The following is a 24118-nucleotide window of genomic DNA, read 5'->3' on the forward strand; positions in this document are numbered from 1 at the left end:
TAAAGCTTTATTATTATTATTATTATTATTATTATTATTATTATTATTATTATTATTATTATTATTATTATTATTATTATTATTATTATTAAAGTGTTTTTAGTACTGTTCCGGAGCCTCAGTACTGGTGCTTACTCGTGTATCCAGCAGAGGGCACTGTGGTTTCATTTATTGAAAACATTGCGTCGCCGACATTTACAGTTAAATAAATATTTTTAGTGCTTGACAGAGATTTAGAGAAGATGTAAAAGCAGACTGCGAGTTTAAACTAATAAATTGGAATTTTGTTCCTTTCTATTTTTTTTTCTTTTTAATCATTTCTGCCCCGCTCTCTGTGGCAGCACCCACTCTCACTGTGGACGTGGTCAGTTGGCGTGTCCCGACTTGGAGTGACGGATCAGCAAACCTATGATTTCCCCCCGAAACGTTTGCTCTTTTTTTGCACTGGCCCATTTTCTGACAAACTGTAACGTTAACTTTTTTCCTACATTGTGACCTGTTTACACCTCCGATAGTAGAAGTGCAGACGACAGGCGGGTTTCAACATGTCTGTGGCGGGTTTGAAGAAGCAGTTTTATAAAGCCAGTCAGGTTTGCAAAACTTTTCTAACCGTTACCGTTAGCAGCTAGCTAGATGCATGTAGCATTCTGAGCTAACAAACAAAGTGAAGCTAACGCCGCTTCGTTTATATAACGGTGGATGTTTTTGACAACTTGTTGTTTTAGTGGGTGAAAACGTTTAAATTACTTTTCATTTTCTCTCTTTATTTTACCGTACATTTAGTAAAAGTCACTTAGACGTCAACTGGACATATGTAACTTGTTAATAACGCGTTAAAAATGTGGAGTCTGCCCTGTAAATATATATTTTTTACAAAATGCAACAATTCAGATTATGTAGGTAAGCAAACTGGGGAATCTTGGATGTGTTTGCTGAAGGAAGAGTCATGTTGTACAAAGAGAAAACAACATCGTAATAACAGCAATGTAACTCTCCGAGGGTTGATCCATGAAAATGTGTTTTTATGACTACTTTTTAAGTAGTAAAACATTTTCTCGAATGTATCAACATATTCAAAACACAAATATCCCATTTTGAATTCTGTTTAGTATGTCTGACTGAAAAAAAAGAACTTGCTTTTCCTTCCATTACACATGAAAATCTATGTTAGTTTTCTTGTCTCAGCTTTAATGTGAATGTTTTTAATTTGGGGCATCTCTCCCAGTCATGGGAGGAGACTGTTTAAAAAGATTTTTTTTTTTTGTCTTTTCTCCCTACCCCTGCTGATCTAAGCAGGAAAGACATTTGGTTTCTGCCCCAGCTTCCTGTCAGGAACAAAACCAGATCCCTGTAGTAAAGGGGAAATATTGTGATTTAGCGGCTGTCGTGTAGGGCAGGACAGGCTGTAGTGAAAATGATTAGCAGAAAAAGAGATAAAGTAGGTCCATGCATGAGAATTGATCCAAAGGATGGATGCAGCGAAGGGAAGGTGGACAGTGTGTTCTTTCTCTTTATTTCACTGCATTGCAGCGGCTTTTCTTGCCAAAACTCCGTGCAAGGCAATAGCACTCCACATAGCTTAGATTTTATTCACAGGAGGAAAGTTGGCTGTGGAAATTATATATATGCTTATAGGTTGTCTTATTTTTTTTCCCGTCTTTCACTGTCTTTAAATATTTTTTAAACAATACATGTCAAACCTGAAATGTCTCTCAAGGGTGAAACAACATACTGGTAGAAAATTCTAATAGATAAATCAGTGACAGGGAAATATGCTGGTTAAACAGTACAATTTGTCACAGAATATGAAATTGTTGATATATATAAAGCTTAGATAGAGTACTTTTTTATGGCAGGCTTTAAGATTTAGCAGTAAATCATTTTGGTTTCTCAGATTTAATGATTCTAACGTTAACCTGAGCAAAACTGTAATTTCTGTTGCATTACATTGAATTTTCTTGTATAAATGTATGGATTAACGACACGATGAGTCGCCAAAGAGTGGCACACACGTTGCAACTTCTGTGTTCTTTGTATTGTGTGATGTCGATCATACTAAGAGCTAAACCACTGTTCAATCTGAAAGGATTAGTCTAGATTAGTGGGGGTGTGTGGATCTGATTTGGGATTAAGTCGGTTTGCAGGAATGATATTTATAATGTAATCCTAAGATTGCTTTTTATTGTCTTTAATCATTCCCGACAGGTGCAGGTTATAGTGTGATGGCATGCTACAGATGCTGGGGCAGCCGTGATGATAGGGGTTTGCAGATTATGCAAATGTTGAGAATATCGAAGAGGTCTTTCCGTTATGTTTTGTGTTCTTGTATTTTTTTTTAAATTCCTACAAATCAATTGAAACACCTTTGAGTTTTTTTTTGTTTTTTTTTTTAATTTCCCAGTGTTCCAACCTTTAGCTTCGACACTGATATGTTTAACTTGACGACATTGTGGAAAGTTTGCTAGTGACAAATCCATTCTCTGTGTGCTAAAACCTGAGGGTCTGAAATGGAGCGACAGCATAGGATGAATATAAAAGGTCCTAAAAAAAACAGTTTGTGGGCATTTTTGTGCAACTGCATCAGTCCAGCCTAAAGAAATTGGTTATCTGGAACTTTTTTTGATTTTGCAATTTTAATTAAAATAAAAACCTTATAAGTGTAGTGTGCTTTAAGATTATATTTCTAAATATAATCCAGTGTAACTAATTGTGTTTAGAAACCGTGTAATTCTTAAATAATCCAATTGTACAATTTAATCTCATTGTAACTCAGCTGAAGAAATCGACAGTGCAGGTGGGGAAATTTCCTCAAACAGACACCTGTTATTAAATGCACTCTACAAATCTGGCCTTTGTGTACAAGTTAGAAGAAGACGTCCAGTTTAGAGCTCACCACAATCCACATAAAGGACACAGACAGAAATTGCTTTGACCATCTGAGACTTAGATTTAACCTTTTGGTCATCAGTCAAAATGCCTCATACCACAAAGCAAGTTGCGCTGCACGCCACCCCCTCTGTGAAACGTCATCATGCTGAGTGAGTGCTTCTGCAGAAACAGTAAGATAGATGAAGCTGATTAGAGGAAGGAAATCTGTGAGAGGCAGTAAATGACACGAGGGCTGGGTGGATGTTCACCTAAACAAAAAGCCAGACCTGCAATTGAATGACATTCCAAAAAAATTACATTATTTTTTTTTGTTTGTAACACAACTAGGGGTGGGCCCTTTATTGTATTGTTTTGATGTACTGTGATAAATTCCTTATCATGATAAGAGTTTTGATTTATCTTGACCACAATAAATTATAATCCATGATGTTTAGAAACCCCCAAATCTGTCCTTATTGTCAGGATTGACAGTTTTCTATTTTTGCCACAGCTTGTTCAATGTGTGCATTACCAATAAGTTTGAAAATATGATTACCATACGCAGTTTAGTGACCCAAATCAAACTTCTTTATAGTGTCATAACAAAGCACATCACAAGTGGAAATGTTTTTCAAGAGTATTATTTGTGTTTTTGGGGCTACGATTGCTGACAAACAGTCATAGTCACACAATTACCTAAAAAATATATAATAAATAGTTCATATCGTCACTTGTATGACAATATTATTGTCAAACACTGTCATAAAACTTCCAAGTCCATATCGCCCACTTCTAAATGTGACCACATAGAAAACATTTATAGGCGTCATTAAGAAACCTCGTGACGACTGGCTGAGAATCAAACATTTTTCATCTTTTATGCAGACGGAGAGCCTTATAGATTTTCTGAGTCTGAAAAAGGAAAGAATGTTTGAGCTTGAAATTGCTCAGCTTTTATCTGAGCATTTACACTTCACATCAGCGAAATTGATGGGATGTAGTGTATCTATTCTTTTTTTTTCTTTTTTGTCAGAATGTATAAAAAAAAGCATAATGTTGGAAAGTATGCACCTTTTTCAATGTTATTTATAATCCACATTGACTAGCTGTTTGGAGTCGTTCCTTTGTCTCTGCAGACTGAAGAGATCATTAATGATTTACCCCGCTGCCTAGAAGGGTGTTAAAATTTGAAATTTAAATGTGTTGCTGCCAAAGCAATGGATGTGGAGATGGAAAGGTCACCTTGGTTTATTTGTGTATTTACTGATGAGCAAATTTCCCCCTGGGGTGAGGCAGTTTTACCTCTTGGGTCCACTGACTGTAAATGTCTTCCACAGAGATAACGTTGAGACAGACACAGCCTCGGTCTCCTATCAACACATTTGTCAAAACAATGGCGCCGTCCATGGTCACAGCTCTGACTGAAACCGGAGACTTTTCTGAGAGCTGAAAATGACCTGGTTTCACAGCACACGGAGAATACCACAATAACGACATCTTATTTTCCACCAGCCGAATGGCCCTGACTTAAACATTTAAGAAGGCTGATGTTTTCACCAGAGTGCAGGAAGCCTACCGAAGGATTGGACGTCAGCTTTTTATCAACCTGAAAATGCCGCCGTGTGTCTGGACACACCAGAGCTTTTGAACATGTGGTCAGCTGAGTAATTTCCTCCTGACATCTAGTTTTCTCAGGTGCTATGTTGGCAGAGCTCTGTCCTTTTTAGCATCGACTTTAAAAGTCTGATTTTATTTCACCGCTCCCGCGCTCCTGTTTTGTTTTCGTACTCTGCACTCCAAACTCCTCGTTTTGCATATCATAACTTCAACGTGGATAGCATAATGCATGCTGTAGTTATTTCCTTAGTTTATTGTTTGTGAGCTTTAAACCACTGAAGGGGTTTTGGTTTTCCTGACGTGTCACATCTCTTTGTGTAGAAATCAGCTTTGCAGGTTTTGTCAACTGAAAAAAAGGAAACAAAATTTGATCTAAGCTTTGCGATAAGGGAGAAGTATTTGAATAATACACAGTTATGAAGATGGAGAAAAAAAAAAGATTCCTGTTAGACACAGGAATCTTTGGTTTGTTTATACAAAAACGGCAACAATAGAACTTTTGTGCTGCGTTTTATGGCTTTCGTTTGCATACGAGTAATAATTTGACTCAATTTCCCTTGCACCTTCGCAATCTGACTGAATCTCTCAGGTCTCCAGTCCTGTGCTGCCTGCACACAGCAAAGATACACACAGCGGAGCTGATTGAAGATATCAGCATAGGGCACTCTTGTTTTGAAAAACAATATTTTTACAATTTAAGGTGGAAGACATTTTAAATCACTGTGTTAAACCATGTGACCAAAGCTGAAAGTTTTAAATATTTGTTCAGTTAGCACACAGAGGTTTCTCTCTCTGTAAAAGATGGTTAAATTAAACCTAAGAAGATGAACATTACGTCTTAAACTATGAACTGGATGTTTACATTAAACCATTCAACACTAGAGTTTGTTCACATCTCAAAATAGTGCATGGTAGATCCTACTGAAAACATTTCCTCCAAGGAGAACATTATTGAAATCCAAATGGAGCTTAAGCTGTTTTTCTTTGTGTATATTTTTTACCAACAGGTAGAGGTGTTTTTAAAATTTTATTTCTGCCTGTTTTACATTTACTCTGGCGCTGTGGAAAATGTAAACCACATTGTGCAGAGTACAGGTGTTGTTCAGCGTTATATTTCCTGTTCACAGCCTCAGCTTGACTTCAGTATTTGTACAGCTTGAATTGTTTCCTGCAGGAGAGGAAATTTTAATGTTAACACTGGCGTAAAAAAAAAAAAAAAAAGAGTAAAGAAAATATGTTGCAAGCTGCTGTTTGTGTGTTTTTCACTGTTTTAAAATGTATTGTGATGTAGATCTATTGCAGAAAGTTAAGCAAACTACGGAGGATTTCGGGGCGTATTTTTGCTGAACAGATCTGAAATTTAAAACAAGAGTGATGCGTCAGGGGAAATTCGGACACAGCTGTCTGTATCTGAGGCTTTTATTTCTGTTTTAGACTACATGGTTGTTTTATAATGTATTTAAAGAGAATCATACGAGAGTGTCTTTGAGATGCTACATGTTAGAGATAAAAGTATCTAAGTTAACTGGTTAAAGACTCCTTTTTTCTGTTTTGTTTTTACACAAGTCATTTTGTTTCACGGGTTTTGCTACTCCGATAAAAGGTTTCACACATTGAACTGTCCATCACTGATGCAAATATTGCAAAGCCACCATTTGGATATTCATAATGCACTTCCGCATTTTTTCCTCTCAGATCAAAGCCGCGTGTGTGCTATCACACATGCGGCTTTTGCACTTTGTTTTGTCACGTCTCATCCTTTCTTTCCCGTGACTCTTTATTTCTGTCCTCCAATCTCTCCCCCTATAGATGGTAAGTGAGAAAGTTGGTGGCGCAGAAGGAACCAAACTAGATGATGACTTCAGAGACCTGGAACGGGTATGAGATATATCACAGAGAATACGTCAAAGTTGTGATTTTACACAGCACACAAGCAGATTTTATACTTTTTTTTAAGGGAAAAATTGGACATTCAATGCAAATGTTGCTGGTTGATGCAGTTTTTGTTTTTTTTTCTTTAATTGTTGAAGTTTATAATAAGTCTATAAAGTGTAATTGTCAGCTGGATTGAAAATGTAATAAAAAAAATGGCCAACAGAACTTTTTGCATTAAACACAATTTCTACGTTGTTAATGTAATCTTTGCTCCTTTGCTGATAACTGTTAGGTTTTCCATACACAACAAGCAGGTTAGGGACATAATAGTGGAAAAAATTCTGAAATATTTGGTTATCTTCTTCCCACATATCCAGTGTGTTCTACAAAAAAAAAAAAAATGTCTTAGAAAAAATAACTTTGGAGGTCATGTATCACTGCAAACATTACTCTTGTTAGTAGTACGACTAGCATTTGGATACGTCTAAGTAAAGATTAGTTCCTTATCTCCTTGTTGAATTTGGAAAATAACAGATGCAGCATGATGTTTTACCTGCTTTTGCAGAAAGTTGATGTGACCAGTAAAGCAGTAGCGGAGGTGATCTCCAAAACATCGGAGTACCTTCAACCCAACCCAGGTTCGAAAACAAAACTGCTGCCATTGATCTGTCTGTGCAATTCTTAACGCTTCTGTTGAAGTAATTTCCTCTTCATTTTACCTCTAAAGCGTCACGGGCCAAACTGTCCATGTTGAACACCATGTCAAAGATTCGTGGTCAGGTGAAGAACCCAGGTTATCCTCAGGCTGAAGGCCTGCTTGGAGAGTGCATGGCCAAGTATGGAAGGGAACTCGGAGAAGACACTAACTTTGGTGAGATGTGTAGATGTCCTTGTTTTTTGTTGTGAATCCTCAGCAGTTTTTAATCATAACTTCCATAGTGTACCAAGTAGATGCGTCTGGTTATTAAATGTTCATTTACGAGTTGCATGGAAGCTATTCGCACAATGTATATCAGGTTCTTTTTGTCTATTCTTTTTCACATCCATGCATTGGAGATTTATTTATTTACACCTTAAAGGTTGAACCGAGTGTTTGTCATATAATATTACAAATTATGTTTGACTCTTAAATGTCTTTGTGTTCCAGGCGCTGCTCTAGTGGATGTAGGAGAGGCCATGAAGCGGTTAGCAGAAGTGAAGGACTCTCTAGACATCGACGTAAAACAGAACTTTATTGATCCATTACAAAGTCTGTCTGACAAGGACCTCAGAGAGATTCAGGTAAAAATATGCTTCTGATATGAAATATTGCATTAAAAAAAGTTATTTTGACAAAATGCACAGGCCTCTAAGCTGTAACTGTGACCCCAATCAGCACCATCTGAAGAAGCTTGAAGGCCGTCGGCTGGATTACGACTACAAGAAGAAGCGTCAGGGCAAGATTCCAGATGAGGAAGTTCGACAGGCCCTGGAGAAGTTTCATGAGTCAAAGGAAGTGGCTGAGACCAGCATGTACAACCTGCTGGAGACTGATGTAAGCACTTCCCACAGTTAAACCGTCTGGTTTTATTTTTAATACAACTGAACTTGTAACCACATCCAGAAGTTTAGTTGTTTTTTTTTTGTTTTATTTTGTTTTGTTTTCGGAGCTTTTTTTATTTACCCATTTTAGTCATCCTTCTACTCGAGTTTCTCAAATTACTGTGGAAGGAAGTAAAATACTTGTTGAAGTAGCAGAGGTTTGGCTTCTCACAGAAATGTTTATATCATTATGTTGTTTACTTATTGTACTTTGGTATTTACTGTGGATAATTTACCAGATTCACGGAGACCTGAACTTTATTTGTGTCATCAAATCATTTGCTACTCTGTGAAAGTTTATGTTTTTCCTTTATGGTGTTTCGTCAAACACACCCACAGGGCAAACATAAACTCTGCTCATTAGAGCTATAAAACTCAACCAAGCACGCCCACTCTGCACAGGGACTAACTGTAGTATTTAGTGGTTTACCTGTGATCGTTTTACCTATCAGGCAGTGTCACAACACTTACTTAAGACTTGTAAATGGCTAAATTTAAGGAGTCCTTACATGTGATAGTATATGTCATGTCTTTTGTTTAGTCTCCAAATTCACAGAGTCTCAATTTCATGCAACATTAATTTTCACCAAATCAATACTATCTGTATGCTTGAAAATTCTGTGCCTTTAAAGTGCAGTCGAATGACACACTACAATTTATGCCCTACTTTCGCGTTCTGATTTTTGTCCTACATAACTAACTCTGCAGTGGGTTTGGGGCAGATCTCCGTCTTTTTTTAATTATTAAGCCTCCTAAAAATATACAGAAGTGTGCAGTAACACCGTCTGCCTACCGTCTACCTTGTTATTTATGGTACATTCTCTTAGATTTTAAGTTAACACTTTCATAGATTTTTCACTGAAATTAAGTAAATCTAAGCAATAAATACATGGATATGTCCCGAAAAAAGATTAGCACACAAACAAAAAGTTGTGTTGTTATTAGAGAACCATCCCAATTTTTCTGTGCTTATTGCTCTGAACAGAACATCCTGCGAGCTGGTCACCTTCCATCTAAGGGTCCAGTCCAAGCATACACCTGCAGCTCTAGGGAGATTTAGTTATATTTCAGTCACCAAGTCTTCAAAACAAGCTGTATCTGCACTTCTCCTTCTTCCTACGTTTTACCCACCACAGCTTCTCTTGGTTGTTTCATGCTGTAGAAATCTGACTTCCTCAAATGTTGTTTCTGCCAGCGTTTAGCTCATCGTCTTTTTTTCCCCCCTAATTCAGTCTGCAAACTTTCTAGCTAATGACAACGTTGGCAATACAAAATGCACCTGTGAGTGTGTTTTCCATAAAATCACAAACGTTAAACCAATAACAGAAATTAGGATACCAGCATAGTCAGAGAGACTCACAGTGATTCTTTGAAAATGCTGTGATTGGGACTCTTAATTTCAGCTTTCTTTCTGTCAGGGTGTGGGAATGTCTTACGTCTGTAATTCTGTTTGCTGAAAGTTAAGTTTTGATCTTCAGACTTCCTATGATGTTATCGTAAGCTCTTAAAAGCTGGAGCATATTTTGTCGCAATTAATACCGTAATAGTTTGAATGACATTCAAAAAAATGCATCATTTTTGGTTTTATCCCCTCGTGCTACATAATTGATGTTCTAACATTCGCTGAAAGTTGCTCTCCAAACCCATAGCTCCTCCTATGAACAGAAATAATTACAGGCCTTCCATTGCAAGTTAGTTTTGGCTATTATATGCTGGTTTGCAGCATTTGTTACATAAACACTTCTCCCTATGCAAAAAATACCCAAATAAAAATAGCTGTGCAAGATAACATTAGCTTACATTTGTCTGGATCGAATTTGGTTCCGAATGTGGGAAGATACTGTTGCTTTTGAACGTGTTGTTTTCAGGTTTGGTCTGTTTATCTCTTAAAATGACTTATGCTATTGCATAAACTCGGCAACAGGAATCTGCGTGTCTTTTACGGCATGTTTGTTTGTGTGTGCAGATAGAGCAGGTGAGCCAGCTTTCATCTCTCGTTGAGTCTCAACTTCAGTACCACAAACAAGCCGTCCAAGTGCTGGAGGAGCTCTCCGATAAACTGCGAGAGAGGTTGGTGCAGAAATCAAATCAAAAGATGCACAAAGGCAAAACAACTCTTTTTCTTCAAGTGACTGTCGTCTCTCCTCTGAGATGCTCCAGATCTGCACAGTAGAATTTAAGCTAATTCATGTACAAGGATTGTTTCCAATGTCTTTTTAAACAGGATGACTGAAGCTCAGTCTCGGCCAAGACGAGAGTACACGCCTAAACCCAAACCTATCTTTGACTTTGGCGAGAACAACCACTCCAACGGAGGTTATACGTCTTCAGTGGCGCCCCCTCCCTCCCGCAACTCAGGTAGGATGCAGATTACACAATCAGTAAACTCACTACCCGCTTCAGATTTCAAAACCTCTGTGACGTGTGACTGGTTATATCTGTAAAAAGATCTGCTTTCACGAAGTTCCAGCAATTACAAGGCATCCAGCTGTTTCTATAAACTACAAAAGATGATTGCGTCAGAGCACTGTGCCTTTAATAAAGATCCCTGAAATCTTACAGAAACACTCTGAATGTTGCCAACATGATTGCTCAACAACTGCAACTAATAAGTACCATGAGGCCAAAAGAAAATAGAGAAATTCCTCTCGCCTTTTCTTTTTTTCACTTCTCTAGTCTGATGAAGGCTTTTATGAATGTTTGACTATTTGGATGTTGAAGTGACATCACTAAGCTGTTGACCAATGTTGGTGTGAGAAGTTAGTGACTCTGTCCCACCCCGTTATCTGGCTCGCCTTTCTCCCACTGACCTTGTTCCTCTTTCCTGTGACATCAGCAGAACGGTCCTTTCTCTGTGCAACATTGTCCTTTCGGAAGCTAGGATTGTGTGAGTCACCGACTATGTGTCCAAGTTGCAGCCTTGGAATGGTGCATGAGTACGTGTACGTGTGTGTGTGTGTGTGCGTGCGTGCGTGCGTGCGTGCGTGCGTGCGTGCGTGCGTGCGTGCGTGTGTATGAGTGACATTCTGATTAGATTTTCAGGAAATAGATGCTTCTTATCAGTGGTGTGTTTTCTTTATGTGTCTTGTTTAGCAAGCGTTTGGTTTTGCTTTAACTTCTCATCCTGTCCTTTGGACGCCAAACTAGACTTCAACAAAGTGGGATTTTTATTACATTTTATAAATCTAGTTACCTACTTTTGTTCAACTAATGTTAGCACTCAATTTTCAAAAATATTGCTGTCTGATTTTAGGGTATTTCGGGGGGGGAACGGTTAAAATTGACCAAAGATCTAATATATTAATGTTGCATTACCATTTCTATCTGAATATTTGTCCTCTGTTTTTATAACGTCAGATCTTTGACACAGACAGCTCTCCCACCCACTGCGTGAAGCCGAGCACATAAAAATAAGGCGTTTAATACAAATAGTAATTTATGACAGAGAGGCTGCCTGAGGCTACTCTGTAGTTAAAATTAATGATTGAAAGGATTAACCAGCCAACACATAACACTACATCAGAGCTTTTCTCTTCCCAAATATAAAATTGGATACATCTGTTATTTAGTTTGAGTGTGGCTTGTTGAAGTGGATGCTTTCCAAAATGCTGCACTTTTGAGCAAAGAATAGTAAAACTGAGTCAGCGATGATCACTCAGTTTTTAGTATCCTGTAATTTTTGGTAGTTTGGTTTATTTGTTGCACAAAGTGCTACGGTAGAGTAAAAAGAGACATATTCGTATCTTTGAGCTGTTTCTGAGAAACTCATTGTTTTAAGTGGGGGGAAAAATCTGGTTTTGTTTGTAGTTTTTAAAGAAATTTTGGAATTGACCATAATGGGTAAGTGGGGACTTCACAAAATTGGTGAAAGGAATTATGATTGCACGAGTTTAGGAAAACATAACTGCGTAATGTTATTGTTCATCTGCATTGCCATTTTGATTGCAGTGAAGATGTTTCTCCCTCCTCTAATCATCATTTCTTTTCCACTCTTTAAACTTTTGCATGCTGGTCACCAAGCTCTGATCAGCTATGGACAGTAAAAGATTTTCCAAGTGGAAAATACATTATTATCAAGAAGAGTTTGAATGCACGGTGCCTGAAATGCTGTAGCTCAAGTACTGTACCCAGATTGTGATATTGCATATATTGAAAATGTGATGATAATAATAATAATAATAATAATCATAATAAACGAGAATTGCAGTGATCCGTCTGTGTTTTCATTTCCGTGTCAGCTACAGATTTGCTATGTTTCCCCTGTTCCTCTGAGCAAACCCATCTGCTGCCACATCAGGATTAAATTTCTCCCTCAAAATTTGGACCGAATTTTATTTCTGCGGTGGCGTTTTGTAACCTACTGTTGACATGGAGGGGTGTCAGAAAGCTACTCCAAAGAAGGCCATGCTGAGCAAGCCGACTCCTCGCTCCACAGCGGACAGACTGTTTGTTCGTTGACACCGGACAGCTGAAAAACTCGACCTCTTGCTTAAAACTTTTAAATTGAATCTTTCCAATATACACATCTATTTCTACATATGATCATTTTATTATATGTAGGTTTTAGCATCTTAGTGTGTAGCAACTGTCAATTAACCTTACTTTCACATTAAAATGAGTCAAAATATAATCAGCAGCCACACAGGATCGTGATGTTCTCAGCCTGGTATGCTGTTCAATAGAGCAGCACAGCTTACTGTTTTACAGTTGTCATATAAACATCAGGCTTCATAATATTACAATCGCAAGGCAATATTTGGCAGGATATTATGAGCCTGAGGCATTCGCATGCCCTCTTACTGGTAGTACATTTGACCTGTGACTTAGGATTTAAACCTCTCGTAATTCCTATACGTTGTTGACCTTACATAGCCGATATGCTGAAGCTCTTGGAGAACAGTGGGAACATTGTCTATTTGTAACCATAAGTCGTACATTGTGCTTAATAATTTCCAGATTTTTTTTTAAGTCCAACTGTGCAAGAATGATGCCATTCATGTTTAATCAGAAAATTAGTTTTGATCTGATTAGTAATTTCGATGTTAATGCAAATGTTTTAACCTGGGGACTCTCCAAGTTCCCTGTTTGACATATTTTTAAGACCCCACCTGTGTTTGCCTTTGGTTTTGTGTTTTATCTAAAGCAAAGCATGACTTAATGGGATCGTTACTTAGAAACTTGCATGCTGAAAAATGATCCGTCATATCTAACAATGTATTAACTTTTCCCATTTAGGATCAAATATTTACAAATGTTTTCAAAGTTGACCCCATTTTTCCTTTTTTTTTGTAATTGATGAGCTAAAACACCTATAATACTGTCCCCCATGTTTGTTATTGTAAATGTGCGTTAACACCTCCCTAAAATTGTCTATCTTCTCTTGCATTAAGTGTTATTTTTCTGCCCCTGTGAGCTGATACTGTATTAAGTGATCGAGTGAGTGACCAAACTCTCCCTGTCTCTAGCTTGCCCGGCACTGTGTTGCGTGAACGTGATACAATGAGAAAATTGTTCAGCTGCAAAAAAAAAAAAAAAAAAGGCCTAGTTTGTCTGTGTGTAAATCGCCGCTGATCTGCGTGAGGTCACAGCGACAGAGCGAGAAAGTGAAGAGAACAGGGGCAGAAATCTGGTTTTCAGGAATGTTTATGCTCAGAGATTCTTCCTGGCAGATCTCCTTAACTTGTTTGAAAGTCGTGTTAATGTTACACTAACATCAAAAGTTTAAATATCCTGCTAAAGATGTGGTGTGTGACTCAACTGGATCTGCTTCGGGATCGCGTGTTTTTCTCTGTAATTCTCATCTTTCCTTCTTTCCCGTCCCTACCAGCCCCAGAGCAGCCGAGCTGTAAGGCCCTTTACGACTTCGAGCCAGAGAACGAGGGAGAGCTGGGCTTCCACGAAGGCGACATCATCATCCTGACCAATCAAATCGATGAAAACTGGTATGAGGGCATGCTAAATGGCCAGTCGGGATTCTTCCCTCTCAACTACGTGGAAGTCCTCGTTCCGTTGCCACACTAAAACAACGAAAGCGCTAAGAGAAGTCGAGACGTGTAAACAGTGTGGTGAAGGAGACCAGTGAAGACTTGAGACAGTCTACAAGGGTTTCATTTTCACTTTGAGCTTCATCGTCATCACCAGGAGTGAGCACTTTTTTGTAAACACAAGATCTGGATGTGATATCAAAGCAGAACACCAACCTTTTCCACAGAAAAGTAAAAAGCAGCCAGACTAGGACTGAGACAAACCATTTTTATCGTGCATCTGACAGTGAGCAAGAATTTCCTGGGGACTAACTGTTGACAAATAGATGAGCAATACATTTTTCATCACAATTAGGTGACAGAAATGATTTTAAGTTCCCTTATTACCATAAGTGGATTCACAGATCCTTGTCATTGTTTTTGTGTAACTGCAGTCTCTGTGACACAGGAAGGTGATCAACCTAACAATAGTGTAGCTTTGTAGCTCAAACTTCACAATGACTCTCATGAGAACTTGACTGAATAGTATCATTGCAAAACAGAAACTATTTGTGATTCCATCAGAGTACTGCAGTGCAAACCTTGACGCCACCTTCTGGCCTGGCAGAGAATTACTTTCACCTCCACTAAATTGATATTACCCATGAACAGATATTGTTGCAGTAGCTGTGTTACAAAAAAAAGCTTATTGGCAAATAATCACATTTGGACTGTTTTAAAATTTTGGCCTAATTAATTTTTTTTTTTTGTTGTTTTGTTTTTTTTTGGTTCGTTTCAATTGGCTGTTCAGCAGCCGACATATTTAACAGTAGTTACCTTTACTTTCAGTGTTTCCGTTGCGATGCCTTCACCATTTTCAGGAATCTGACTGGTTAACGTCGCGTGCGAGGAAATGTATCTGCACCTTGGGCTTCAGATGAGATTAACATATTACAGACATTCTCTATCATTATACACAGACCCAAAGGTAAATGCAGAGGTTGCACCTTTTTGTCAGTTTGTTTAAATAAGGAGGCAGAGCCAAAAAAGTCTGTAAAAATGCAATAGAAACATTAATTTTAATACAGGCATGTATTTGTGCAGTTTTTGACCTTCTGATCGAAGCATGTTTTTTTTCTCCCCTTTTTAAGGCCTTTTGGAGCCCTGTACTTGGCACCACGTAACATAATGCAATGCCTGAATAGATGACGCTGCTGGCAGCGAGCTAGTCTTTTATATTCACCACTAACTGTCCTGCTTTTGATGTCTGTCCTCATGTCTCAGAGAATGTGAATCCGATCATAGTCTGAACCTGTTATTCTGTACGTTGGACATGATAGATGTGTTATTGTCTCCGGCTGACTGTTCAAACAGGGCTGGCTTCTTGTTCTGAACCGTCCAGATCCGCCGGTGGAGTCTTACCCAACATTCACAGCTCGGTGTGTGAGAATGAGGAATATTTAAAAGGGAAAACATCAAGGGAATTGGCACGATTTTTAAACCGCTGTCCGTTTGGATGAAATTAAGCCACAAATGGTTGCCAAACGATTTATCTTTGAATTGTAAAGGTTGTCTGTGGAGTTCTAATTGTGAATGTCAGTTCTGTGCTTTTTAATCGTTTACAGTGTTTTGTGTCTTATTTCGTCCCTTTCGTCTCCATTCAGCTGCCTGACTCTTCCGTGTCTGTGTGCGGTCCTCATCCAATACGTTTACATGTCTGACCATGCTGCGTGTCAATGTTTGTATGTAGTTCAAGGCTAACGGACATGAAAGGTGCTGTAATGACAACATTATTAATCAAGAGTCCAACATGCATGTGATCGTGCCTTTGGAGAGCAAAAAGGGGAACTAAGAGCAACCAAATCTTACCCGTTTACTCAGACATTGTAATGAGTTGTATTGCTTTTATTTCTACCCATTGGCACTTTTATGTGTGCACGTTTATGCACATTGATGACACTACAGGCAATTTCCTGGACATGTTCAGACTGATCAAATATTTCATCAGTAGATCCATGGAAACTGTTTTCTATCTTTTTTAATATATTCAAATCTTTGTTGTTTTGTTTTTTTTAAAGTCACTTAATTTCTTAAAGGGCTATGTAATTGTTTAACCAGTCTTACATTCTCCTTAAGCTGCAATAAATGAATCTCTTTAGTGTTATTTTTTTATATAAGAGACCTTAAAACATTTCAAATAATCATTGCATGTAGACTTATATTATTACACCTTGTATGTACCCTAGATTTAATTTACTTTTTGTTTACGCATACAGATTTTGCCTGCAATATTTTTTTTTTATCACCACAATATTTGTATGTGCTTCCTTCGTATTTCCTGTTTACCAACTTCTTACAGAAAATAAAAGACAAAAAAAGTAAATGTTGAATTTTTATATGTTTGAATCAAGTCAAGAGGAAAATATCAAGTATTTCATTTTGGACTCAGACATTAATAGTGGTTTGCATAAGTATTCAAATCCCTTCAACAGAATTATCTCGTCAGGCGCCAGCTACAAATATTAATCTTTTTTCAGATTCTGTTTTAGTGAGCAACAAAACATGCGTTGGGATTTATTTTATTTTTCTTAGTTAAATTTCCAAGTAATTAAAAACAAAAAAAGCATGGTAATTACAGGTGCAAGTTATTTGGGGTTTATTTCCTGCCTGATTTACACATGTTGAGACATTTTTGTCCATCCTTTACAAAATAACCCAATCTGCAAACATTATTTTTTACATGTTGCTACAGTCTGCACCTACTGAATTTAGGTATAGACTTTCGTTCATGAGCATACTTTGATCTAAAACATTTCTTTGTAGCCCTGTCTGTTTAAAGTTACCCTGTTTGAAGTTAGTCGGTCTCAAGTGCTTTGTTGCCTCTTAACAGCAATGAGCAACTTTTTAAACACATTTAATCTTCCCAGCAACTCTGCTTGGCTTTCATGTTTATGTTGCCACCATGTTTCAGAGAAGAGCGCCGCCTTCCACATTTACGACTGGTGTCACTTAACGTCCTACATGGTTTGTGGTAAACTGCAAATGGGATTTGATTATGCCGTCAAAAGCTTTAGATCCCTGCAGCTCTTCCACAGTTGCCATGGTTATTTGAGCACCGTCCTGCGAGTTTAGATGTGATGTCCATGTCTCTGAATGTTTCCAGTTGTTCTGTACTCTTTCCACTTTATAACACTATTTTGGTTTGTACTGCTCTGCTCCTTTTTTTTTTTTATTGTGCTGGGCACATCATGGTATAAAGTCTTTATTACAAATGCAAGACATTTCTGGATGTAGTTCAGAAAAATCTGTGAAAATTCTGTATTTTTTTTCCACTTTGTAATTATGCTCTACTTCAAGTCAGTCAGTCCCATAAAAACCCTCTTCAAACGCATTGAAGGTTTAGGCTGCGACTCAAAAGTAATAAACTTCGAGTATGGGGGCATTGACAGAGCATTGTAACGATACAGATACAAAATGAACAAACAAGCAGTAAGTCATGTTTAAATGGTTCCAGTGTGTATATTTTAATCCTTAGTGGGTCACCAATCAGCAGGCTTAAGGCATAGCTCTGTCCGCATACATGTAAACCACATAGTCAACAGTTAGTAATAAATACAGTACAGTTCAAGAGGAAGCCAATATCTGTCTTAGCAGAGAGTGCTCATGTTCCACACAACCCGATGAGAAGACGTTCACGATATACAATGCACCTAACACAGAAACACGTCTGTTTTATTGAACTAGAGGATGCGAACCCTTAAATATGAGTTTAGGAGTACAAAAGGGATCTACTGCAGTAGTAGTGTTTAGGTCAGACACCGATACCATTGCATACATTGTTGGTGTATGCTTAACACTACTATTCACTGCGTACCCACAACTACTATCCCCATTGAGTCTATAAAGGCAATTACAAGACATTTAACAGTGCTAATCATCCATATCTTCATATCTGAGCGTAAGTTCAGATAAAGTCACAGGCCAGTACATACTTAGGTCCATTTTTGACGAAGGTCTTCTACTGTCCATATAGTGTCCAGTTAAATATTTTTTTTTCTTTTTATCATTGGATCGTGTTTGCTTAGATTTTTAATTCTATCCTTATAAAATGCAGCTCAACCACAAACAGCAGCTACGTTCACATATCTAGCACCCGTTCTAGTCCTGGAAGTGTGTTTAATGCTATATAAAAACTGTCACTCAAGCATGAGATCATCCAAGGTGTCCATCTTTGTATTTTTTTCCCAAGCAGAATTTAACTTCGAATCTGTAAAGTCAGCGACGGCGTTTGAAACGCGGCGACTCCAGACGGAGGGCCGTCACGCCACGCGTGCAGATCAGAGCTCAGTGCGTGGTGCTCAGCTGGCTATAGACATGCTCTAAGATCTGCGAGTAGGCCTGGTCTTTGGGGGCGTGGCAACTCAGAGAGCCCTGCAGAAACAGTCTCATTATCAAACATTTGCTTTGATAAAGAGTTACTGGTTAATTGTTTGATTTCTATGTGCATTACCTTAATCTTGTCCAGCATGGTTGTCTCAGGACACCAGTACTGGTTGAACTGGACCAGATCGGGCGCCGTCCTGTAGTAATCAACCAGAAGCATCTGTGGGGAAAAAATTAATAAATAAATAAAAATCACGAATCCCCTTAACTGTGACTTGCTGCACTTAAAATTTAATCATACAGTTTTGGCTTTATATGTATGGGTCGGCATCAACAGTACCATCTCATTGAGAACGTCGCTGGTGAGAAAGTTGTCCTGTACGTAAGTGACTTCCACAGCGACAGGGATGCCATAGTCATTAGGCCTTTGCTACAAACAGGAGGGAAAACGATTTTGAAAAACATGAGCAAAAATGTCTTTATCGTTCTGAAGGAACATACCAAGACTCACATGGCAAACCACAAAACAAGAAGGTGAGAAGTGAAAGTTAGTTTCCGACCTCAGGTGGCGGTACGACCCAGAACGGCGTTATTGTGGATGCCACGCCTTGGTTTCCGTGGTAATATGGCCCTGAAAAGGGTTAAATACAGCTTAAGATTTTTAAGTTTAACTCAAGTAAAAGCAAAAAATGTTTACACAGGAATAAACTCGCTTTCATTCACTCTTTTGCTGCAAAGTTAAACACAAGTCCATAGAGGAAACGAGTTTCGCAGCAGCGTTAAAAATAGGTATTTGCATCCACTGTATAAAAAGAAACATCTTTTTTTTCACTGCCCATCCAACATTAGAGCCGCCTAAACATTTCCTGTTTTTTGATCAGTTAGAATCATCAAAATAATTGCATAACATGAGATCGTTTTATACTACGCTCAAATTCAGACATTTACATGCATTCGCTCAGTATTTTTGCAGAAATGCCTTTTAAACTCTGTGACTTGTGCACACATTTTTTCAGCTGTGCCCACAAATGACTGAGATCGGTGGTTTATGATATAACTCCAAATCATCCACATTTGTCCTTTCTGCCACTTTGTAGCCAATTTGGAGGAGTGCTTGGACTCATTTTCAAGTTTTAATTTCCACGCTGACACCATAATATTTTTTTGTCCTAGATCAGGGAACATACTTGATGGGCTCCGCATATCACTGTTAACTCAGATCAACAACCGGCCACGTTCCCGTTGAACTACAGCACATCTAAAGTGGTTACTGACCACAGATGATGCCCAGACAGGGCTGGAAGCCGTTGTTGGAGCCCTGCAGCCTCAGCTGGTGATCCATCTGGGAGTCGATGTCCTGCAGGGACGGCAGGGCGGGACCTCGCGGGTGACTGTGGTACCAGCCCACCAACGACAACCCACGCATGAACAGGTTCTGACAGATCTGAAAACAAAAGGCAAGCATCCTTTTTATTAACTTGGCAACACATGCTAAAACAGCTGTTCTTTTTTAACTTAACTATTAAAAAAAAGAACAAATCTGCAAAAGTAACTTTTTTCTCCTCAAAGACACGGTATTCGTTCCTGCTCCCAAAATTTTACTACGTCTTTGGCATTTTTTCTGTTCTGTTAATTAGCCCAGTTTTTGGCCCAATATCCCGCTTGGAGACCAGTCGCTGTGTTAGCATTCAGCAATGTGTGCCGTGGTTTGATAAGAGTGCATGTTGAAAAGTAATGTTTGCTGACGTCTCACCTCCTCTTCAACAGCTGACGCGGTGTCTCTGTCTGCCAGCCTGGTTCGACAGGGGAAAGCCCTTAGGACTGTCAGCACTAAAAACAAAAAACAGAGACATCGTTAATGGTGATGAACGCAACGCTTGACCTTCTTCCATGCACTTTTTCGAATATCATCATGCTCACATTGCGTGTTTGTGTCCCATCGCCCTCCGAGGTACCCTACCACCTCACTGGTGGTCAGGTGACAGTGGAAGTCCTGCAAAAATGCAGACAAATATCTGACTCTGCCACTCACTAATCCATATGCTGCTCGGAAGTATCTGAAAACTGACCATTAGCAGCAGAACATTACTGGAGACGGCTACGTTGAATGGCTGGAATCTGTTGATGGCCGAGAACGCCGACAGCTCCACAAGCGTGTGTGGATCTCTGTGGATGTTGCAAAGTGTGCATCACATCGCAATCCAACAAATGTCTCGCACACACACGCAAAAAAAAAAAATACATACATATATGTGTGTGTGTGTGAAAAATACTACTGTATTGCAGGCAGTACCTGGCTGCATCCCTGGTGCCTAAGCTGCAATATCTGACGGGAATCCTCTCCCTGTCAGCTCGACGTGAAACCATCACGTCTGTAACAAAATGAAGATGTTAACAGCTTTTAATGGCGATCAGATAGGAGAAGAGAAGAGACCACGCAAACCAGGTTTGTTGTTCTTGTTCTTCTCGTCGGCCTGCACGGCTGCCTTCCCTTCCTCCTCATCCTCGTCGTCATCTTCCTCACTCACCATGCTCTGCAGCCATTAGAAATGCATAGCAAAACAGGTGGATGAACGAATCACATCGTGTAGTTTATTATTACTAATTATGTACTGTTCGTGTATAACTTTTTCCACAGCCCCCCCATCCCCCGCCTCCTAAAACCTGTGTTGCCATCTAAAAACAGAAATCCCGGATTAAAGATGATTAAAAAGCTTTTGAATATGAATAAATTAAACTAATATGTGGGTAGAATGATCTTACACGTAAAATATTATTCAGTGAGTGAAAAAATAATCATGCTAAGAAAAAATGCTTAACAAAACGTCTCTGACATAACTTGGAGATTTAATATTCTATTGAAGCTGCAATAGGTTAGCAACACAGACATGATTCTTGCTTTTACAAATTTCTTCCCAACTGAATAAATGGAATGAAGTTTTTGCTTAGGTTTTTTTTTTGTTACTTATTATTTTAAAAACTGTGTCCACAGTTGTCATGTCACTTCTACAGCATATTGTTGCATTAGCTGAAACTACCAACTCCAAAACTATTCAGAAACACTTAGACCCAAATGTGGATTCAGATGTTTGATTTCAATTCGGACCCTTGTGTCTCTCCTCACCATGTCTGCGCTGGGTTGATACTTGTGCAGCCAGGTGGTTTTGTACTGGGCCAGCTTCTGTCCCCGGTAGCGCACGGACGCCCAGCCGCAGCCGGACTTCTTGGCCGGGTTCACCAGACGCTTACAGTGTGTCGCCCAGGCGCTGGGCGAGTTGAAGATCTGACCCGTCTCCACCCATCGGATCTTGCCATCGTTCAGCAGATCCCCAACGAAGTTCTTGCCCTGAGGAAGAGGGAGAGCATGAGATTACATCCATGGCTGTATTGTTCACTCTAAAGCGATGATGTGTGTTATTACCAAGTAGTGGATGGCCAACACGCCGTCTCCAGGCTCCACCAGCCCGTCCTTCAGCAGCACTCTCAGGGTGATGCCCCTCCGCGTCAGCAGGGAGCCCCTTCCGGAGCTGGACCGAAACTCTGCCTCCTCGCCTCCACTCAGCTCCTCCTCATCCTCCTCACCTCCATCCTCCACCACCTGCGGGGAACCTGGTGGTTCTGATCCTGAGGACACAAGACAGGAACAGTTCAAGCCAGAAAATGTGCTCAGGTCACATGTAAAAACAAAAACAAGCATCATGCCTTGTTATGAAGCATGAATACTTTTAAAAATTATTCATAAGCTGATAGTAGGAAATTCTTACATATCACAGTTAAATCATGAGGAATGATCCATTGTTGTAATGAGTATGACTTCAGTGTAATGGCAGCCTCTATCACTCTGCACTACCGCATGCTGCTACATAAATAGCACATTTGAGGCAACCCCAAGAGTCGCTGTTTATCTGCAGATGATCTAAATGGGCATTTTATTAATTACAGCTAAACTGTGCTGGCTTTTATTGTTTCCACTTCCCATTACAGGGCAAGGCTCTGTCCGCAGGAAGAGGCCTGTATGTACGCCGCTTCTGCTCCCCCACCCTCCCCTGTTAATTTCTCTCAGAATCACAATTAAAAGCCCTCTTTCATTATTCTCACCCATGCCTGTGAAAGCGACGGAGAGCGCCTTTAAATCCAGCTCGGTCCAAAAGCCGCTTTCTCCCCGGACACTTGAAGCTGGAGCTCTCCGGGGGCTGCCTTTCACTGAGACACTTCGCCTCACTAGCTCCGGCTATTATTCAAAAACATAAAATGAAGGCGTCTGTGGCTCTGCAGTGTAGTTTCCTTGTTGTGTTGCTTTAATGTCAGTTCCCCTCCCCTTTCTTTCTCCCTCTCCCCGTCCTTGTCACTCTCCCTGGTTCTTCTGAACTGAACGGGCTGGTCTGACGTGCTGCCGAGCCATTATTTACCTCTCCGTTATCATTGCTACAACTTATATGGTGGGGCTGAATAACTATTTTAAAGTGCGACGAGAACAAAACCGACAGATTTCGCAGTAAATCTGCGTTTCCTGCGGAAAAATCAAGTGATTCGCGCACGTGAAGCGGCCGCTGTTTGTATTTTTTTTTTCCCGACAAGAAAAGTGCATCTAAGCCGCTATTAAGGCGTCTCGGTGCTCACGAATACAAGACAGTGTGTCTACATTATGATTACTGCCTGGTTAAATTACAAGCCTCACCCGTGTTACAACGTTACACGGTGCTTTCCTTCGTCAACACTGAAATGTGTCTTTCTTTATCTCCGAAATAGAAGCACATTTACCGGGAAGCAGCCTGCGGAGGGCAGCAAACCTCCAGCGCAGTCTTCCCTGCTCCACTTCCTATTATACCCCCATCTGCTGGTAGCACAGACTGAAGTCGGCCATGCCTTGAAATTATGTTCACCCCCTTGAAGCCTTTGAACTTTTGTCACATTTTGACAACTTGTTTAACTGCAAACTTCTTTTGGTCAAGTGCTTGTTTCTCCTCCATTGCTTTGCTGCCCTACATTCAACATCAACATTTGCTCTGGTTGTATGTTTACTGTTTAGGGTTGCGGTCCTGCTGGAAGGAGAAACTTTACCTCAGTCTGTTCCCTAACAGGTTTTCTTCCAGGATTGCTCTGTCCGTTGTTTCCAGTGGTTTTATGGAAGAAAAATATCCTCACGGTGTAATGCTACCACCAACATGTGTTCACAGTGCGGATGATGTTTTCAGTGTGATGTGCAAAGAGTTTTACAAGGCACTGAAAAACTGGTGGAAAAACTTTGCTTTGAGGTGTTTTTACTTTAATCCTTTCTTTTTCTTATTTTTTTCCCCAAATTGTTCAAATTGATACTGATGTGTGTTTGAAGAGCTACATAAGATTTTTTATTTTTATTTTATAAAGAAAAACCGTTATCAATTATTTTAGCAGGAACAAATCATTGGGGAACAACCTTGTCCTTACACATTGGTTATTTCATATGTTTAGGACGCATGTTGCCTCTCTCTAAAGATTACTTAATGTTTTAAAATGTTTTTAAGGAATACAAACGTTTCTCATGAAAACCTAAGGGAACAAGAACTTTTAACGTGTTGCTTACTTTTGCCGTTGATTGCAAGATCCAACTATCATTGGGCCTGTTGGGGCAAATCAGTAAACGGGACGGGAAAAACCCGCTAGGTGGATTTTTGAACTGAGCTGGTTGTTGCTATTGTCATTTGTGTCCTTGTTAACTGATTTAAAGGAGTGCTAGAAGCTTGAGTTCTTCAAACCTGACCTAGTTTGAAGAACTGCCACACCAATGGACAAAAAGCTTGCTTATCTTAATAAGACTGAGTAAATATCTAGATTTTAACATAAAAAAAAAA

At 39.3% G+C, this 24118-nt stretch overlaps 2 protein-coding genes across 4 annotated transcripts; one reads left to right on the forward strand and one right to left on the reverse strand.

Moving 5' to 3' along the window:
* The first annotated feature begins 215 nt into the window (after positions 1 to 215).
* On the forward strand, positions 216 to 16287 carry sh3gl1b (SH3-domain GRB2-like 1b). The gene is made up of 9 exons (XM_007558657.2): positions 216 to 590; positions 6295 to 6363; positions 6926 to 6998; positions 7088 to 7231; positions 7508 to 7641; positions 7736 to 7894; positions 9908 to 10011; positions 10166 to 10299; positions 13769 to 16287. The coding sequence occupies exons 1-9, from the start codon at positions 546 to 548 to the stop codon at positions 13960 to 13962; spliced, it is 1056 nt and encodes a 351-aa protein (XP_007558719.1). The 5' UTR covers positions 216 to 545; the 3' UTR covers positions 13963 to 16287.
* A 1116-nt stretch (positions 16288 to 17403) lies between these two features.
* mpnd (MPN domain containing) lies at positions 17404 to 22857 on the reverse strand. Of its 3 annotated transcripts, none has more exons than XM_016674639.1 (13): positions 22386 to 22856; positions 21709 to 21911; positions 21412 to 21633; positions 20731 to 20821; positions 20581 to 20659; positions 20357 to 20453; positions 20208 to 20280; positions 20041 to 20117; positions 19563 to 19731; positions 18848 to 18918; positions 18589 to 18717; positions 18415 to 18507; positions 17404 to 18335 (listed from the first exon to the last, which is right to left on the reverse strand). In XM_016674639.1, exons 1-13 carry the CDS (start codon positions 22387 to 22389, stop codon positions 18249 to 18251), a joined length of 1395 nt encoding a protein of 464 aa, XP_016530125.1. In that variant the 5' UTR covers positions 22390 to 22856; the 3' UTR covers positions 17404 to 18248. The 3 variants fall into 3 exon arrangements, with proteins under 3 accessions (XP_016530125.1, XP_007558720.1, XP_007558721.1); XM_007558658.2 differs by having other exon boundaries at positions 18628 to 18717; positions 22386 to 22847; XM_007558659.2 differs by lacking the exons at positions 17404 to 18335; positions 18415 to 18507 and having other exon boundaries at positions 18628 to 18717; positions 18799 to 18918; positions 22386 to 22857.
* Positions 22858 to 24118: the final 1261 nt, after the last annotated feature.

This window comes from Poecilia formosa, unplaced genomic scaffold (genome assembly GCF_000485575.1).
Source record: "Poecilia formosa unplaced genomic scaffold, Poecilia_formosa-5.1.2 Scaffold98, whole genome shotgun sequence".
Classification (NCBI taxonomy): Eukaryota; Metazoa; Chordata; class Actinopteri; order Cyprinodontiformes; family Poeciliidae; genus Poecilia; species Poecilia formosa.

Excerpts from the sequence above, each read along its gene's own strand:
- sh3gl1b (XM_007558657.2), top strand. The coding sequence starts at position 546 with ATGTCTGTGGCGGGTTTGAAGAAGCAGTTTTATAAAGCCAGTCAG. Across the intron at positions 6,364-6,925 it reads ACTTCAGAGACCTGGAACGG|AAAGTTGATGTGACCAGTAA; the intron begins GTATGAGATATA and ends CTGCTTTTGCAG. Across the intron at positions 6,999-7,087 it reads GTACCTTCAACCCAACCCAG|CGTCACGGGCCAAACTGTCC; the intron begins GTTCGAAAACAA and ends TTACCTCTAAAG.
- mpnd (XM_016674639.1), bottom strand. Across the intron at positions 21,634-21,708 it reads TGTTGGCCATCCACTACTTG|GGCAAGAACTTCGTTGGGGA; the intron begins GTAATAACACAC and ends CCTCTTCCTCAG. Across the intron at positions 20,118-20,207 it reads ATGGGACACAAACACGCAAT|TGCTGACAGTCCTAAGGGCT; the intron begins GTGAGCATGATG and ends TTTTGTTTTTAG.